At 47.8% G+C, this 19,303-nt stretch overlaps 2 protein-coding genes across 3 annotated transcripts in view; one reads left to right on the top strand and one right to left on the bottom strand.

Moving 5' to 3' along the window:
- LOC126545559 (uncharacterized) overlaps positions 1-6,255 on the top strand; it is a 41,319-nt gene extending 35,064 nt beyond the window's left edge. For both annotated transcript variants that reach the window (XM_050193478.2, XM_050193479.2), the window contains exon 4: positions 1,359-6,255. In XM_050193478.2, coding sequence (XP_050049435.1) covers positions 1,359-1,593 — 235 coding nt within the window. In that variant the 3' untranslated portion in view covers positions 1,594-6,255. The remainder of the gene's footprint in view (positions 1-1,358) is intronic.
- Positions 6,256-14,794: 8,539 nt separating this feature from the next.
- On the bottom strand, positions 14,795-17,348 carry LOC126543303 (neprilysin-1-like). The gene has a single exon (XM_050190430.2). The coding sequence runs from the start codon at positions 17,188-17,190 to the stop codon at positions 14,950-14,952; it is 2,241 nt and encodes a 746-aa protein (XP_050046387.2). The 5' UTR covers positions 17,191-17,348; the 3' UTR covers positions 14,795-14,949.
- Positions 17,349-19,303: the final 1,955 nt, after the last annotated feature.

Below are 19,303 nucleotides of genomic sequence, written 5' to 3'. Positions count from 1 at the left end.
AGGTGGTCGAATTTTCCGGAGTCCTCCACTACGGCGTGCCTCATAATCAGAAAGTGGTTTTGGCACGTAAAACACCATAATTTAATTTTTTTTTTTACCGATAGAAAACTATATGCACAAAAATACACACGAGAGATACACGCTGCTTGAAGATCAAGAAAGATATTTGTTCTCCAAAGGGAACCGTAGGATACGCAGTAGAATGAAAGCCGACACTGCGAGTACAATGCGCGCGCAATCACCGAGCGTCATTAAATTAAAAAAATAAATAAAACGAAATAAAGAAGAGAAAGAAAGCATCTATTCCTAAGGCATAAATACATGTCATATCCAATTATAAACGCCGTTTGAGCGGTCTGAACGCATATACCAGCGCGCGAAGTAGTACGAATCACCCTTCCGGGAAGTATCGGCAGCAGTTTCCAACGGCGCGACCTTGATGCGGCCCAATCCACTTAAGGTCCACTTCGATTGCAGCGCCGCCACAGTGTTTTTCGTCGTCTCGCGCCTGACTGCAAAGCGCGCAACGCCCCAGCCGCTCGTCCCACTCAACCGTATTCTTGAACCCTCTAGCGATACTTTTCAGTGACCCTAGGCTTGGGTAGTGTCCCTGTATATGCTCCCAAAGGGAGCAGAGTTGCGCCTACCTTTTCTTTTCACTGCTCACGCTGCTACTCGCCGAGCGGCATCACATAGTCTAAAGCGACGTCAAATGTTCTGCCGCGCTGCAGAGAAGCCAACTTCACGGACGTGACGCCATTTTTTTCGTGACGTTCAATGCCTCAACACCGCAGTCTGCAGCTTCCGTAACACGCGTTTCATGACACGTAATGTCATGACTGACATAACGTGAGATGCATGACATGACATGCGTGACATGACAAACATGCATATGCCAGAAATGCAAACATACCTGTACATAATGTGAATGACGTAGCATATATGGAATGTTATTCATGTCATGATATGAATGGCATGTACGCATGTCATGACAAGAGTTACATAAATCCGTGTTACGACGAATGACATGACACGAATGGCATGCATACACACATGCATGACATGAATGACGTGTCATCATTTGAATGACGTGTGAATGACATGACGTGTAAATTATTAATTTATGAATTGTAAATTAGTGGTGTAAATTATTGTACAGTGTCGAAAAAGAAAGCTAGAACTGTGTGTGTGTGCGTGTGTGTGTGTGTGTGCGCGTGCGTGCGTGCGTGCGTGCGTGCGTGTGTGCGTGTGTGTGTGTGTGTGTGTGTGTGTGTGTGTGTGTGTGTGTGTGTGTGTGTGTGTGTGTGTGTGTGTGTGTGTGTGATATTCATCTATTTGTATGTTTTGTACTCTTGCAGGGAGGAAACGCGTGATGTGGTCGGAGCCTTGTTTCAAGGTCTGCAAGATCAGCTACTGAATCTTGTCGACCGACGCTTTGAAGAACTGAAAGTTGAAATGGTCCAAAAACTGGACGGGAAAATTCAAGAAATGGAAGACCGTATAAATGCACGCTTTGATGCCATCATAGATGCTCTTCAGGGTCAAGAGGAGGATGAAGAAATATTTGAACAGCCTGAGGAAGGCTCTGTTTGAGAACGCTGCTTCAGTGCGCGCTTGTGTGTGGCTGTGTGTGGCTGTGTGCGAGGATCGGAACTGCTTTATTTATTGTGGTGTGTTGGCGTTGTGGATTGCCTACTGTTGTACAAGAAGCTTCGTTTAAGCAGCTGGCCGAAGTTGCATGACGAATTTATTAGAAACACGCTCGCTAGTTTACTCGTATTCTTGTGCGCACCGCCAACTTGGCCCGTTTCCGCGTTTTCATTGTCTCCTTGGTGTTGTGTAATACGTTTGCGGATGATGGCGTGCCACCCTCTAGCAGTGCAACGTTTTCGGGTCGTTAATTTTTTTACCGAGGTAGCGCTAAAATTTCACCTGATTCTATTATATTCACCTGGCGCTGTAGGCACATGTTGGTCGGCTCGTGCTCAGTCTCTGAACGTCACTGACCTGTACACTTATGACGCTTTCGAGTGGGCGAGGAGGATCGAGCGCCTTTTAACTGAAAAAAGCTGGCAGACTCTACTGCTAACAGTAGGTATGGGCTCTCGACTCTTGAATGCGCTTAGAAACTACCACGTGAGTTAGAGAACATATATTAGGAGGCGGTACCACGCTGTTCTGGAACCACAAGGGACGACACACATCGTACACGGTCATGATTCTTTTCTAGCTTCTTTGCGATCTTCTGCCTGGTGTTTTCACGCGGCCTTTACTCAGTCCTCTTCGAGTTGCTGCAAAATATTAAAGGGCCCCTCACCAAGCCTCATTGCAAATGTTGGTTGTATACGCTTGAAGTTAGTGGGACGCCGTCGAAGGAGCGTTTTTTTTTTTTTTTTTTTCAAATCGCTCCATCATTGGAGGAGGTAGAAGAAATCGAACTGTGCTCTCCGACTTCGTGTCGACTAGCGATCTCTAGCAGCGTTCCGCCCTTCCCTTACCTGTGCCGAGGGAGCCGTGTCACGTTTACTCCATGAACCCCGTCGCTTTTTAAAGGCATAAGCATTAGAATTGTCAGTGGAAAAAAGATGTATGAAGTATGGGAAGCAAGTCACGGTGTGTGTGTGTGTGTGTGTGTGTGTGTGTGTGTGTGTGTGTGTGTGTGTGTGTGTGTGTGTGTGTGTGTGTGTGTGTGAGAGAGAGAGAGAGTGTGTGAAAACGAAAAGACAGGGGAAACCGAGGAGCCCGATTTTTATTAGTCATAAGAAGCCAACAATGACACCAAGGACAGATAGGGGAAATTATCATTATGTATATACAGGGTGTCCCAGCTAACTTGGACCAAGATTTTAAAAATACCCTAGAGCTCTAGAGAAATCGTACCTACTGCATAGTAGCCGTAGTCGTATGTACCTACGGCCAGCATTTTTTTCATCACAAAGTATTAATTACTTTTAATTAGTGAACTTCGTAATTATTGTTTGAATCGCAAACAAATCAATTACCAAGTTGTAGGGCACCTTAAATAACCTCCGAATTAAGCATTTATTTCGTGCTGAAATAATCCTGGTTGTTTTTCTTTCAAAAAAAAAAACAAAAGCCCGCGAAATACGAAAAAGATGCGCACTCGGACGCCGCTACCACGGTGTACGAATATACTTCTTACACCGTGGCCGCTACTCAAGCGCCTACAAGCAACCATTGAAATATATACTGCTGCATTCTCTTATCGCCGCATCGTAGAAGGCTCCGCAACGCTTACCAATGCGTCAGCGGCGTGTTCTCTTGATGCCGCGACCATCGCATAGCGTGAAGCCCTGTATCGAGCTGCCGCCGCTAGTAAAGCCGTGTATCCGTGGCTATTCGCTTGGGAGCGCTTGAGTAGCGGCGCGCGAGCGCGTATCTATTTCGTATTTTGGATGTTTCGCGCGCTTTTTTTTTTTTTTTTTCGGAAAAACCAACGAGGCAAAGCTGAGCACTAAACAAATGCTTGATTCGGAGGTTATTTGAGGTGCCCAACAACTTTGTAATTGATATGTTTGCGATTCAAGCAATAATTTAAAAGTTCGCTAATTAAAATTAATTAATACTTCGTGATGAAAAATATATACTGGCCGTAAGTACATACGACTACGGCTACTATGCAGTCGGTACGATTTCTCTAGAGCTGCACGAGGTCGCGGGATCGAATCCCGGCCACGGCGGCCGCATTTCGATGGGGGCGAAATGCGAAAACACCCGTGTGCTTAGATTTAGGTGCACGTTAAAGAACCCCAGGTGGTCAAAATTTCCGGAGTCCTCCACTACGGCGTGCCTCATAATCAGAAAGTGGTTTTGGCACGTAAAACCCCAAATATTATTATTATTCTCTAGAGCTCCTGGGTATTCTTAAAATATTGGTCCAAGTTAGCTGGGACACCCTGTATATAGTGCAACTGAGGGTGCTCTGCTGCGGACCACCGTAAGTTGCACCTGTGGCCCGCAGAGCGGCTCCCTTGCAAGGAAGTGCGCGCGGCCTTCTATGTGAGATTTCCACCGCCTTTGCGCCACGCAGCCATTTCATAGTTTACAGGCACCATCGTCACCGGGGGACCTACGCGTAGCGCTTGTTTGTTTGCAATGCCCAAAGCTGGTGAGGGACCCTTTTCAAATCAGCCCCCCAGATCCGCATGTCCTATATTGCAAAACCGTCGTTGCTCAAGATTGTATTTTTTTTTCTTCTTTTTCGAAAATATTTAAGAACATAAGGCTTAGATTCTCTTAAGATTCTACACTGTGTATAGCACACTGGCATACATGGGATGCTCCTCGCTCCAGTAAGGCGTCGCGCTGGATGGTAAATCACGGGAAAGTACATATGTTGACGAATGTGGTGGGGCCCTAAGTCCGCAACATGCGAGTCGAGCGCGTAGGGTGAAATCAGGTTCAATGCCCGCCGTGGTTGCTTAGTGGCTATGGTGTTGGGCTGTTAAGCACGATGTCGCGGGATCGGTTCCGGCCACGGCGGCCGCATTTCGATGGCAAAAGCATTCGTGTACTTAGATGTAGGTTCACGTTACAGAACCCCAGGTGGTCCAAATTTCCGCGGTCCCCCCCCCCCCCCCCCCCCCCCCCCTATGGCGTGCCTGATAATCGGAAAGTAGTTTTGGTACGCAAAACCCCATAATTTAATTTTAAGTCAGGTTCAGCGAGATAAAAACGGTAAAAAATGATGACTATAGGAAAAAGAACGTCGGGCACGTCTGGCTTTGTCGTCGTCTGCTTTGATTGAAAATGGAAAATCGCGGTTCACAGCGCTTTTCATGATTGTGTTCTGCGAGTTACCCTGCCCGCGTATCGTGCATATCTTTCGGCAGGCAGTAGACGGACGACGCACAGGAGTCCCAACTTCGGCGCTCCTTCAGCGAGACGTTTTTTTTTTCTTTTTCTTTCTTTCTTTTTTTTTTTTTTTTTTTTTTTTAGTGCACTGAAGTCTGATTCAGTTGGCACGTTTGAAATTGCCGTTAAAAAAACAAAGGTGGTGGTGGACTGAGGCAGTATAGAGATTTACGATCACTTTTGGAATTTACCTTACAGATAGGCAAAACGGCTCACTTCCACTTCGGTGAGCGGCTCGGAACGACTCGGCTCTTTGAATTGAACCGGCTAATTTGTACGACTCACTGGTTCACTTAAATCTGGAACCTGTGTTATGCATAGTCTAGCTATTTGGCTTGGAAAAATTAATTGCAAATGCGTTGCTAGAATGAGCGTGTTATAGGCATTTTGGTTATGCTTGATGACTTTAGTAATTTATTATTTTAAAGGCGCGAAATTTTCACATCGATGAAATTTTATTTTCCTACATTGGCGATAGAATGCTTGTGATACTGTAACCGATATGCCAATGACTAGGCGGCATTCACTCGCGCCTCGCCGTGCTGACGAAAGTGCGGCGCTGGCAAAACGCGAGCGTACATGTACAGTGCAAGCGAATGTTCGCAAACCGTGATGCTTGAGCGATCTTGCTTCTCTGAGGGGCCGTGAGCCAGTGAGGTGAGCGGAGCTACACTGGCTGCACTCTAGCGGAGCGGGGGGAGAGCGACGGCAGAGGACAGAAACAGACCGGTAGCCGAGTTAGCGCCGAGCTGACTGGAACGAACGTAGTCGAACGGTTGGAACGCAGAAAAAGACCGAGAACTGCCGAAATCGCACCCAGAAAAGCCGGGCCCGGCACGGCTTCCTCTCTAAAAAGCCGCGGCTCACTTTCACTGAACCATGGCTGACTTGTTCTTTAAAACGTGCGACTCAAAAGATCCGGCTCGCTCCTGAGCGACCCATCTCTACTTTAGGCTCGTATAGCACTATCAGCGTTTCCTTTGTGTGTGTACCAATGCCGCGGTTCTTTGCTGGAGTTGCCTGTCTATTGTGAACCATGTGCCTTCGGGACAAACAAAACGAGAAGCTTGACAACAATGTGAAGATGAGATCGTTTGTGCAAGTTGTTGCTTTAAAAACATCAAACTGGACATATACGTGAAGACGCAACCCATGCACTGGTATGCTATCATGTCATCGAGGACAGTCTTTCAACTCCTGAAGACAGCGGTTTGTAGATGCGTCTGTGCACGGACGGAAGTACTGCATAAGTAAGTGTGCCTTATCCTACGCTATCTTTTTTAGCCGTCGTGGCCTTATTGCACTGGTAAAGTTTAAGTGCCAAACAAGATTTCATAGCATTTTAAAGTCACGCGCAATAAAGTGTTTTTTAGCATGGAATGCCTTCTCTTATTCACATCCTTCCACAGCACCTTCAAAACACACTGAAACCTGGAGTCGACTCCCGGGCCCAGATATCGTGATAGATTTTTTTTTTAAATGCGAATAACGTTCTCGACATTGCCGGACCATTTTTCTTTCCGAACATCTACCAAAAAGAAAGAAAGTAGTTGATCCCATTTTCAGAGGAATCGGTTGTAGCACAAAAGTGAAACGTGTATTCTAGAAGCAGTGGGGTAGCATCGTTGCACATTCACGAATACAAATCCACAGATGTGCCGTCTTTCATTAATTACAGTTTCGCTCAAAGGGCGAAGCAGTCACAGCGACAGCAAGCACGCGAGGCTTGTGCTGCTGCTGCGCAACGTAAACAGTACCTCGGAGGTTACCGGGCGTTGTAGGTATATCCGACGCGATGGTGAGTCTGTCGGCACTTGCCGCATGGTGCGTTTTACGCGAGAGAAAATGCGACGCCAGCCACTGCCACGCCGCCGCGAGAGCACCTGCACGCGGCACGAAGGAAATGCAAACGCGGTGCGGACCCTCCGTGCATCTTGTACGATGGAAAATTTGGTGAGTTTGTATAGCTTCACGGTTGCAACAGCGCGACTAGACACGGACAGAGCAAAAGGAGGAGACGGCACAGCGCCCTGTGGTGTCCCTTCCTCTGATCCTTTGACTCGATCTGTCTGTGTGTCGCGCTGTTGCATCCATGGAGCCGTGCATCTTCATGCCAGACCACGTTTCGTATTTTTTATGATCGCAATCGCGTTCGTCCAAGAGGACACGGCGCTGCTCGAGTTCAGTGGTGAGAACCTTGTTTAAGGTAACTTTGTCCATGACGAATATCGCGACAGTGGAAAACGAGAAGATTGCACGAAGCGCGTGTCGAAACCAGAAAACGCACGCCGTCCCGCCCACCCGCCGGCCGACGTGTTCCGCCGAGATGATGTGCGGAGGGCAAATGATCTGGTGGCATTATCTGACCGTCTCTCTCTCTGCTACACAAAATGGCAAAGTAATGCCATTTCGCGCGATGCCAGGAAATTAATGTGACGATGATTACCTGGCGTACGTACTTGGGACACATCTTCAGCTGCCCAGCTTCAAACACTCTCGTTTAAAATATGGGCCGATCCCGGAGGTAGTGAAGCCTAGGTGAGCCTAACCTGAAAGAAATGCGAATAGCATTCTTGGCATAGTCAAATCAGTTTTACTTTCGACTATGTATCTAGCCAAAATATATTGCCCGATTCCGAAGATAGTGCAGTCTAAAAATGTCGGCCTAACCTCGTTCACGGCCCTTTTCAATTAAAAATGCCTACTCTCCCGTAATCGAGAAGACGTAAGCATACCGGCAAAACAGATTGGTTGGAGATGATGTTAGCCACAATCTTAAAATGGGTGTAGTACATCTTCGCAGCGGCACACCACACCGCACCACGCCATACTGTGCATTGGTCCATATGGACGCTGCCCAGCTAGAAGAAAACCGGCTGAAGGCGGCACGACAGGCAGCGAAAGACGCCAGGGAGACAGAGCGCACTGCCCAGCTAGAAGAAGGAAACCATCTGAAGGGGGCGCCGTGCAGCGTGGCGCCATCTCTCGAAGTGACGCAAACCCGCGCCGCCGAACTCACGGACCGCTGGCGTTCAAAAGAGCACAGACAACCCTGTATCAGCGCCAGAAGATTACAATGAAGTGTATGCTTCCCTGTATCTGCCTTTTGAAGATCGCCTATTGGAAATGACAAATAAAACTTCAGCGTACTAGAAGTTACAGCTTGAGTGATATTGTGAACAAACAGGAAGGACTCGGAATCGATATTTTTTGTAACTTGTTTGGGCAGTAACTAGCGTATGTAATGCGATCCTGTACAAAGGGTTGGGTGCCCGGATAATCTCGTTTTGTTCTCGCAACTTGCCCGGATAACGGCTCTGGCTTTTGGCTCAAGGTCACTTGAAGGTCGCCGACAACGGGAGCTAAAAGCATTTCATGCTTAAAAAATTCACCGACGATTAATATACTCCCTAATGCGAAATTTGATCGCAGCTGTATAGACGTCCGCACGCCAAGTTTCATCCTAGACGCCAGCGCTCGTTTCTCCCCTAGCGAAACAAGGGAGATGGCGAAACAAGGGAGCCGCGCGCGTCGCCCTTCTGGCCAGCCCCGGCCGTGGTGTACCTTTCCGCCGCTTCCCTTCAAGGTCGCGCCCGCGCTCGCGGCGCGAAACGTCTCTTGTTTACGACGGCACCTCTTCGGATGACGGTGAATTATTGTGTTAACTGCCACAACAGCAACGTAAACACGAAAGGGCTGATGCCACCAGTGAAATTCTGCCGATTCACAAGAAAATGGTACGAAAAAAAGCAGACGACAGACATCGATTGTTGTGTTCATATAGGAGGTTGTGGCTGAGTACTGCACCAGGGTGGCCAATCCTGCTCTGGTGAGGGAGTGTGTTACCGGTTCTGGTCACCGAGATCAGGCCGCACTCCAGGCCTGTTTATGCAATTTTTTTTATCACGCGGATTTTTTTTTAATCCGGTGGAAAATTGCGCGGCACCGGCATTCGAACCACGGACCTCTCGCACGCGAGGCGGGTGTTCTACCTCTACGCCACCGCTGCACCCTGTGTGTCTTGTCTTACCAGTACTCACCTACGGGGCAGAAACCTGGAGGCTTACGAAAAGGGTTCTACTTAAATTGAGGACGACGCAACGAGCTATGGAAAGAAGAATGATGGGTGTAACGTTAAGGGATAAGAAAAGAGCAGATTGGGTGAGGGAACAAACGCGAGTTAATGACATCTTAGTTGAAATCAAGAAAAAGAAATGGGCATGGGTAGGACATGTAATGAGGAGGGAAGATAACCGATGGTCATTAAGGGTTACGGACTGGATTCCAAGGGAAGGGAAGCGTAGCAGAGGGCGGCAGAAAGTTAGGTGGGCGGATGAGATTAAGAAGTTTGCAGGGACGACATGGCCACAATTAGTACATGACCGGGGTTGTTGGAGAAGTATGGGAGAGGCCTTTGCCCTGCAGTGGGCGTAACCAGGCTGATGATGATGATGAGACATGGATTACTGCGGTGCGCCGAACAACGTAAGCAACTGGCAAAAGAAGCGATCTCGTTCATTGATCACTCGTGAGTGTATGACCGTTTTTACATGTAATCCACATGAATTTCATGATTACTGGGCATATAATCCTTTTATTCAAATAAAAACTCAGTTGTTAGACCAGCGCTTGTCTTGTCTTCTTTCTCGTGTTTCGTTTGTGTGTGCGCTGCCCGAGAATGGAAACCACTTCTGTTGCATGCGCTATCAGTGGCCGGAGTTCACGCGCGCCGAGGATTTGAATATGTGAACGATGCATTGAACATGACCGGAGTTCATTCTTTCATCACCACTGCACTGATCGATCGAGTTACTGGACGATACACGCCCGCGTCTTGGTCACGCTGGCATTGCTGAAGCAGAAATGATTACTAATGCTTTAAACTTCCGTCTATTGACCACTGTGCAAAAATTGCCAAGCTATTTACGCTGTTGCCTCTATTCTGTATTGTAGGGGACATACTAGTTATAGTTGTGTGCATATGTCGTATTTGTGCTATGCGGCGATATATTTTGTATATTTCCACACAGTGTCGATGGAAGTCCGTTGTCGCCAACAGAGACAACACGTGCTTGAAGCAAACATTTTGTGGGAAACTGCAAAAATGACTTTAGCTAACACGCGTTACTTGCATGGCTCAGCGAACCCTTTCGCCAGTATACCTTTCGCCGCATTGCAGCCATGAAGATAATTGTCAAGCGCACCGATCTTAAAGGCAAAGAGAAGCGTGTACATCGTCCTTCGAATAAAACGTCCACACACACACACACACACACACGGGCACACAACGCGCGCGGTACGAAACGTACCCGAACACGCGCACTGCAAGAGGCAATGAAAGCGGTGTGGACTGGAGACGGGAGAGATGTACACCCGCTAGTTGAATTTTACCCCGCATGCAGCGCTCTCGCGCCGGCGCGACAGCGCCGCTCGGCGGTGCCGTGTGTTTTCATTTCGCGATATACTGGCTGGCGCGGACAAACGTATCGAAGTGCTGCGCGACTACCTCGCTAATCGGGAGATGGCGAGAGGCATCGCGCGAGTGACACGTGGGCGCGGTTTACAGCAGCCGCCATGCAGCTCATGCAGCGCTTGATTGTCATACAGACGACGCGCGTTATTCTGGCGCCATATCTTAGCCATCGTCTCCGCATAGGCCAGTCTTGCGCGCCAGTACGCTTTTATTCGCACGCTTTGGTTCCGTCAACGACGAAAACGGCCCTTCGTTGCAGCGAAATCGTGCCACCAGTGTCAGCGGCGACAACACCCAAGGGAGCGTCACATCGAGCCTTACTCGAAGCCGCCCGCCATCGCACCTTGCAGGAGCAGTGATTCCCGTCACACATGCTGGTGGAACCGTGGACCAGCTTCAGCAGCTGAGTCCAGTGTTGTCAGGTGGCGCAGAGTGACATAGCCAAAACAGAGGGATACTAAGCCCAAAATTAGCCAACCATGCAGATGGGCCTCGGTAGCTTGTAGCCAAAATGTAGCCATCATTTCCGCTAGCGTAAAATTGCAAGAAAATGAGTCAGAGAAACAAACTAGTAACGTTTTTATTATTTACAAGTAAAAATGATAACTGAAACCACCAAATGGCCAAACCACGTGTTTGACGCAGTCACGCAGCAGAGAAAGTAAACAAAAAATATCACATGTGCAAGCATCAAGCATACTTGGCCCAAGCAAAGGGGTTGACTACAAGAGGTAAAGTACACGGAGAAAAAATATCAAATACAAATCATTCGCCATGATCTCGAAGTGGCTAAGGTATAAAATTATCTGAAGCTGTAGAATGCAGTGTCCCTCACATGACACTTTGAAGGTCAGGGATCGTAAACCTCATCAATTATCACATGTAAATATCAACTATAAAAACAAACAGTATATAAAATATCACATAATTCAGTTCTGACTAAGCGAGTTGACTCATGAAAGATTAGCAAAAACATTATTTTGTTCAATGCATAAAAGCAAGAAGGGGGCTTGGTTTAAAATCGTTGCAAGACCCAAAGTGCTATTTCAAGCCACATCACACATGCAATATTGCATGTGCTCTCGGATTGTAATTTGGCTACAGGAGAAAACATAAATGTGTTACGCGAAAACTAAAAGAAACCCCTTTTGCAGCGTTTCTACCATTCACAAACTAGCCGCGGCGTCCGCCACCTGCATTCGTCGGCGCGCGGGTGTCTCGGGGGGGCATGGAGCGGCGCGCCCGGTTCCTTGCAATACCTCCAGCTGGCACTCGCCTCCGTCACAGAGGCCTCGTTTATACCAGAAAGCCCGCCTTCGTGCATAGCGTTCGCGGCCAGCGTTTCCCGGTAAATGTTACGGTTACTACGCTCCAGTTGCCGGGAAGCGTGAGAAGCTGCCAGGGACCTTTGAATGCTATCGCGTTCCACTCTTAAATGCGAAGCTTAAACGTCCTCCATCTCTTTACTAGAATATAGTCGACGTTTTTATTTTATTTTTTAAAATCTTACCCTAAGTGAAGTATCGACCCATATTCGTGAACAAAGCTAGCAAAAGTACTAAGCTAACGGAGTTCTACTAGGGTTACTTTTTTGGTAGCTTCAACAAGGATGCAGCTTCCGGCATCGACTAGCGAGATTTAATAGCCCAGCTTACAGTAAACCTGTGTCAAGTTCAAAGTTCTTTAGTTTTTCGAGAAAAGTATGGGTCGACCTACATTCGAATTACAGCATTACCTCGTTATAACGAACTCAGCGGGACGGCAAAAATTGTTATAAGCGGTAATTCGATATAAGTGACCACTCGAGAAAAGCTAAAGCAGTCGAGCTTTAATTGCGTCACAACTGCGAGGAAGTCAAAATACAATGTATTCAGTGAAGCAAAACCTTATTCAAGTGCGAAAAAGGCAGTGAGCTTTGGCTGTTTCGAGTTCTTACCGGGCGCGAGCAACCCCTGTTCTAATTTCACTGTGCATTTAACTTTATTTCGCAACAGGCGTAGGCAACGTTACTGGCGTAGGTACTCCCGCATCGCGTAGTGCACCGTTTACAGAGGCGCCCCTGATAGCCATCTAGCGGGCGCTTCCAACAGTACGCTCGGGAGCAGTTGCAGACGACAACCCTCTGCAGCAAGGATGGCTGAAGTTCGCGGCTTCGATTTCTCCTTTGTTCGGGTGCCAGACTGCTTCTTCTGCGGTGACAGCTGTAGGGAAGACGCTGGGCTCTGTGGGAGTGGGCATGAACACGATGTTACCGGTGTTTGGGACATCCCTGTTCACATACGTGCCTGGTGCGTCTCGCAGACAAACGCCATGAACCCCATTTACATGAAGTGGAGCTCATGTTAACTAGCCGCTAAATTTTGTTGAGTAATGCGATGTCTCGATCGATTTTTTTTTTTAAATTCTACCCTTGCCGTAATGCTGCTTCTGTACCTGAATAATAAAGCACCCGTCGTTAGTGCAGACTTATATCTCAAACAAATCCGCACTGCTGCGATGTCTGCACATGCCGTTGTGATCTTTTTGCCAATGAATACATGTGACATCGCCGAATAAGCGCAGTTAAAGTGGCCTCAAGAGGAGTAATTGCGAATTTATTGGTTTGATAAGAGCGCGTGTTAGCGCTGTACCGACGATGCAATTCTGTGCATACGCCGATGAACTGTCGTTCCCGCTGCAGTTCTTGCAATTTTAAATTCGCCAAGGGAGCTGCTTGGAAACGTATAAGGCTAAAGTCTGACCAACTTTCCACTACTTTTTATATTTTTAATGTTACCAGAGCCACATGATATATTTAAGAGCAGAGCAGCGCCAGTCAAAGTAGATGAGCGCTGGCGGCAAGGCCAGATTTAGTCCTCCGCGGCCTAAGCATAATAAGAAATAATTCAGTTGAGTACAAAATTCACATGCAGAAAGGGACTATGTTGTGAAACAAATCACTCGGCGTGGTAAGTCTGCTCAGACAGCGTCGAGGTGAAATAACTTCCCAAACGTGACGCGAACTTTTCAGCGAAAATGCAACAGAAATACTATATGCAGAAACTATTAGCAATTCTCGCCCTGAACTACCTACTTTCTAAACACATTTGCCCCGAAACAATATCTAAGATGACCTCGGGCGAAAAGAATACAGCTGTTAAAGAAGCATTTGCTTGGTATCATTCCGATAAGACATGGTGTTCTTTAGACCCTTTGCAAGCGAAGAAGAATGAAAACCTCGCACCTAAAAAAAACCAACAACGGTTATGCCTGAAACAACTAGCAACAGTTCAACATGCGCGAAGCCATGCATAAAATAGATGCAAGAACAAGAAGTGCGTGGCAGCTGGTGCAAGGATTTACCGGGCCGCATAAAATCAACAATTTCAGTTCTTGTAGCTTCAGTAGCTTTAGCATTGAGGATGGGGAGGGGGCGAGACAAAATTTTTGCTCACGAAGCTCCATAGAAGCGATGGAGATTAATATGCGCGATATAGTCGCCAGTACGATTATTAAAGCGAAGCAAAAAATCACCGCCCCTTCCAGTCCGTGAAGATGGTGGAACAGCGAAGCTGTACGTGTTAGTTAAACCGAGTGTTACACCGTGCAAGTCAAACTTCGCAAGCAATCTATATTGTAAATCTTTTGTTTCACCATTCTTTCACCTCATTTTCGCTTTTGCGGTAGGCAGCTTCTTCGTTAGGAGTACGTATTACTCGTGGTCTTCCCATATTTGTAGCTGGGATGGAATGTGCGGAACCACTAATCCAAAGCTCCGTATATTGGGCGCAAGGCCTACCACTGGAGATCTGGGCGCTGCAATAGTGTTGGCGATTGGTTGGATTGGTTTGACGATTGACGTCTTCGTGTTTCTTGATCAGGTTAAACACACATGCCGCTTCGATGGAGAGAACGACGTCTGTGACGGTATACCAGCAGTTCGCCGTTGTCGCTTGCGTTCGATGTCTCGAGTTTGCTCGGTAGCATGGCTTGCAGCATCCACCCGGCATTGCCGTTTGCGATTCTTCAAAATTAAATCTGTCCGTCACGCAAGGCAATGAATGGCTATCACCCCCTTAAGCAATGGCTCATACCCCCCGTGCGGCCTCCCCATTACGAAGACAGAAAAGTGAAATTCTACGATGGAATGGCGAGCGGCAACGGAGCCAGCTGTGGGAGATGACGACGACGACGACGAACGTGGGAGCAGTGGCACGAGCGCGTTCGCACAGTAGCGCCGAGGGGCGCAACGAGCCAGCTATGGAAGACGACGACGTCGCTCGAGCCATTACTGATGATGATAGCTTTAGCGAACTCCGACAACGACGGCACAGGGACCGCATAAACAGCTTCGCTATAAAAAGATTGTTTACTAGTCCCCGCACCAACGTGCTCAGAAAACGTATCTTAGAAAAGTCGACAGCAATAAAGAAAAAAGCCGGCTGTACTGTATTTCCAGAACTTTATTTCAGAAATTCTGCTCTTGGAGGGGGGGGGGATGCTTTCAATACTTGCTTATGCAATTGTACATGAGGAGAAATGATGGAAACAAGTGAGACGTTTTTCTGTGCTCTGCATCGCATGTGAGCAGGTTTGTCTGCATTGAGGTCTTGTGCACAGAACTACCACACTGTACACTTTCTGGCAGGGTTCATGGGTGAATTCGCAGGACAGTTAAACGCTGTTGCGAACTTTGCGAAGTTCATCAATGGTATGTTGATGCGAAGCCTCCCAGGAATCCTCTCGTATTTCACTTTGCGTATGGACGACTTCTTACTTGGATTGTCGCATAGGCCAAGTGCATACGAGATGAAAAACAGTTTGTGCATGTCTACGTCACCAATGTCTAAAGCAAGCTTCTGTTTGTCAATCCTGATACCCTGCGAGGTCAGAGTCTTCAGGTAAAGGTCGTGCAACGGTGCAAGTATTGCGTTGTCTGCAATATTTTCATCCAGCTTGATCCGCGCGTCGAAACTGTCGCCAACAAGTTCCCGTATTTCGATGTAATATTGGTCCTGGAAACAGAGCTCCATCTGGGAGAACTTGCTCAGTTCATCTGTGTTCCACCAAGTCGCTACGGCCAAGTTGTGGTCTACAGTGGCGCCTCGACGATCTACCGCTGAAAACATGCCCCGAAGAACGTTGGGAAGTAGAAGGGGATACAGCACGGGGTCCATGTTTTTGCTAATGTCATTAGCAAAAGCGATATTTCCATGTGGAACGAACAACACGTTTCGCCCAAAGAAGTACTCGTAGCCTGGCGTCAATGCTGAGTGGTCGTATCTCGCGTCCAAGTCGTCCTTCGGAGGCTTAGTCTCCCAGTAGATGTTCATGGTGCCTGCCTGAACTTCTCTGAAACTTTCCAAAAGATGCGTTGGGTCCAGTGGTTGGGCGTTGAAGTTGTAGTAGTTTGCGACGGTGTTTATGTCCTCCGTACTTCCCAGAAAAGCCAGTCGCATGTTCTCCAGCTTGTCGACACCTATTCCTATTGCTGAACGATCTAGCCAGGATGACGTTGAGAGAAGTCTGTCTGCCATAGTGCTCTTGAGTTGAACTTCAACGTTGGACATGCTGTAGTCGTAGTGCTTGAGCAACAGAGTGGAGTTATCTTTGCTGAAGGTCATTCTAGCAAAGAAGCGCATGCCTTGTTTGTAAACTCTTTCCAAAAGGTGCATGCAAGCTTGGAGTCGGTCGGGCACGAATTCTTGGTAGTTGTCATGGCTCATTCGAAGCAGATGATCAGCAGGTTTGGCCAACAGAGGAGAAACGTGCACCACTAGGCGGTAGCCGATGTAATTAAGCAAAGTTACAGTCTCAGTTTCATTGACAACTGACGCCATTTTGAGGAGGTAGTCCTGGTGCATGATGCACACAGGCTTCTCATTGTCAAATACCTCGATGTCTTGAAAAATTATATTCAAGTACTCTTTCCAATCCCACTTTCCCCTGCGGTCTAGCTGCCCAATACGCTTGATTCTGTCCTGAAATTCTGTAAATTTTGAGATTGGCATTGCAGTAGCAAGTCTCTTCTCTAGTGCTACAATTGCATCAGCTTGTTCACTTACATCTTGCCTCTTCTCGAAGAGTGTAAGTGCCAGCGCCACTTTGTCTGTGTAGTTTTCCACAGATTCGGACAAGAAGGCCAGCTGATGTCTCTCAAGTGTAGAACTAGGTTTGTCCAAGTGAACAGTATAGCCTCTGTCATCCTCGAATGGTTTCTTAAGGTACACTCGCGCAAACGAGAACACACCCAGGTCCCTGTCGACGAATGCGGAAATGGTCACGATATTGACGCCTCGCGGCGCTTTTCTGTAAGGCCAGTTTCCCAAGTTATACTCTTCAAGAAGGCTTCTTAGTGAAGTGAAGTCTTTGTCTTCCTTCTCTTCGGACTGGCACTTTGGCAGAAGAGAAATAGCTTGGTGCAGAAATACTCCTGGATACTTATGGTAGCGTTCTTCATTCTGCTTCAGATAACTGCGAAAAAATTTTTCCACGTCCAGCATCAACATACCTGTGCTACGCTCCGCGTACGATCTGTCCCTGATGTCTAAGCCTTTGGCGAACCACTTGGAGGAGCAGACATATGCATAGAAGTCCACGCAGGGACTCACACTGGTGTTGAGCTTTCCACGCAGGTAGCGCTCGATCCAGATGCAAGCATCTGTTTTGCACGTCGGCTCCGAGTCGCCAAGCTTGACCTCGTGCTTGAGCAAATGCCTGGCCAGCTGAGCACCCGCTTCGCCACTGTCTTGGCCGGCTGTAGAGTTGTACGTGAGTAGCGATATGGAGCGGTTGAAGAGCTCCAGGATGGTGCTGCCATTCTGCAGCTTGTACGTCGACACGGCCACACCAACTAGCACCATGATCACGCCGACCGTGCACACGACCACGTACGGCACCCGGCTGTGCGTCGTCTGGATGATGTGCGAAGGGGATCGCGTGCGCACCACTCTGTACTTGGCCTCGGAAGAACTGCTCCGCTCGCCGGACTCCTGATACAGGGCTCTCGGACGCGGCTCCATGTTCCAGAGGCTTGGAAGTGGCGCGCGCCTGTTTTTGCTCTTCCTCTTCGTAAACCAACGCGCATTTCGCGAGCATGCCCTCTACCATGATCCAGTTGCCGATTTCGCCCCACCAAGCTAACGTTAGTATGTCAAAACATATATTAAAGGGACCCTGAAACGATTTTGACGATTTTCTACAAACGTACTGAGTCGTTAGAGTAGGTCCTTCTGATGATTAATTGACACATCTAAGTGCTCCACGTAAAGCGTGTAATTTATTATAAGGTTTTAAAAATGCACATCGCTGCCGATTGCAGCACACTGCTCGGCGGAATTTTAAGCCACCCCTACCCATATGACAGAAATCACCCATATGACGTCAGTGGGGGCGAGCTATCCGATTGGCTGACCAGGGCGCGTGATAAATAATTTTTCCAACTTTATGGTAAACAAATGATGTTCGTAATAGTTGGAATATTAGTTAACTTGTTTTTATAAAAAGAAAGTAACATAAAGAGAATGCACAAGAACAATTTTTCAGTACACTTAAGCACTTCCGGAACGTATTTCTCTAGGTAGAAGCTATCCATACCATTAGAACTGAAGGATTAAATTCATCTCTAATGCTAAGGGCGATTTTCTTGGCCCGCGTCTCCACGAACCAGGTGTAAACTGCCTTGTCCAAGGCCTCGTGCACCGGCTGAGTCACTTTCTTGTGCTTTGCTGATGTCCCTGAAGCTAGCACTTTGGCTATAGCATCTTTGTTCTTCAATATTGTTGGGAGAGCTCGCCGGAATTCCAAATTCCAAATCGCGCTTTTCCCTCTATTATCAGCATTTCCAGAAATTAAGAGAAAATGTGGAATAGTAGAGCACGGCCGCACACTAAGAATACTATAACAAGCCTTTAATCAATGAAAAAAAAAAAAAACAAGTGAGAAGTTAAAAACACTCAAAAGAAACTTCAGGTCGTGGGCGACAGAAGCCTCGCAATGAAAAATTAGAGAAGTTGAAGGGGAGGGGGGTTTTGTGGCCTTCGGCATCGCCCGGGGGGGGGGGGGGGGCACGACGACAAATGCGATGTACGATGCTTTTCGAGGGATGATTGGTGAGGAGAGGTGTCTCCTTTTTCCATCATGCCTCTTCCCAACCAGACGAGATTCCATCAAACCGTGGATTTCCTACTTCGTTGATATAACGGTCTTGAAAGGAAAGTAGCGAGCGCAGGGTGTGATTAAACATTACAACCAACACGAATTAATGGTATAGACATAGAAAAAAAAGCTTTACAGGTTGAACAGGCAAGATAGTGTGTTGTGTGATCTCTCCCTCTCTCTCTCTCTCACACACACACACACACACGCGCGCGCACACGCACACACACACACACACATTAAAATTTTCTCGCGCCACCCGAGGCCACCACTACCAAAACTGCCGGATCATTGTTTTTAATAAAGTTTATTTTCTGCTTCGGGACACCGTGTTTTAGGTGCATCAGCAAACATTAAAGGGACTTTACCCGACCTTTTTTTCGCCAATAATATTCCGGGATAAGGATCCGTGCAGAGCCAGACGATTTTTTTAGAAAGAACGCGCGAGATGTCCGAGCGTCATACATGTACGAGGCTAGAGAACTGGGGAGTGATTTATTTCGTATACGGAAGGGATTTACATTCCCTGCGTGCTTTGGTCTTATGAAATCATTTAGCAAGCGAAAATAAAAACAATACCGGCGAACGAAGGGCGCAGGAGAGCACCTGATATAGTGGACGGCGCAGGATCTCCAGGGCGCAGGGGGGGGGGGGGGGGGGGGAAGGGTGCGGGTCAAATTTGGAACTAGGCCTTGCGGTCCGTGGGTTGCGGCAGCCGAGGCCGGGGCCTCGATCGGCTGTCATCCGACAGCTGGTCTTGTACACCGTCGGCACGTGGAGGCCTCTGCGAGTCCCCAGCCTACGAACCAGTTCCGGTTC

Source organism: Dermacentor andersoni, chromosome 1, assembly GCF_023375885.2.
Source record: "Dermacentor andersoni chromosome 1, qqDerAnde1_hic_scaffold, whole genome shotgun sequence".
NCBI lineage: Eukaryota > Metazoa > Arthropoda > Arachnida > Ixodida > Ixodidae > Dermacentor > Dermacentor andersoni.
Note: the sequence above shows the minus strand (reverse complement) of the source record. Positions and strands in the feature narration are given on the sequence as shown.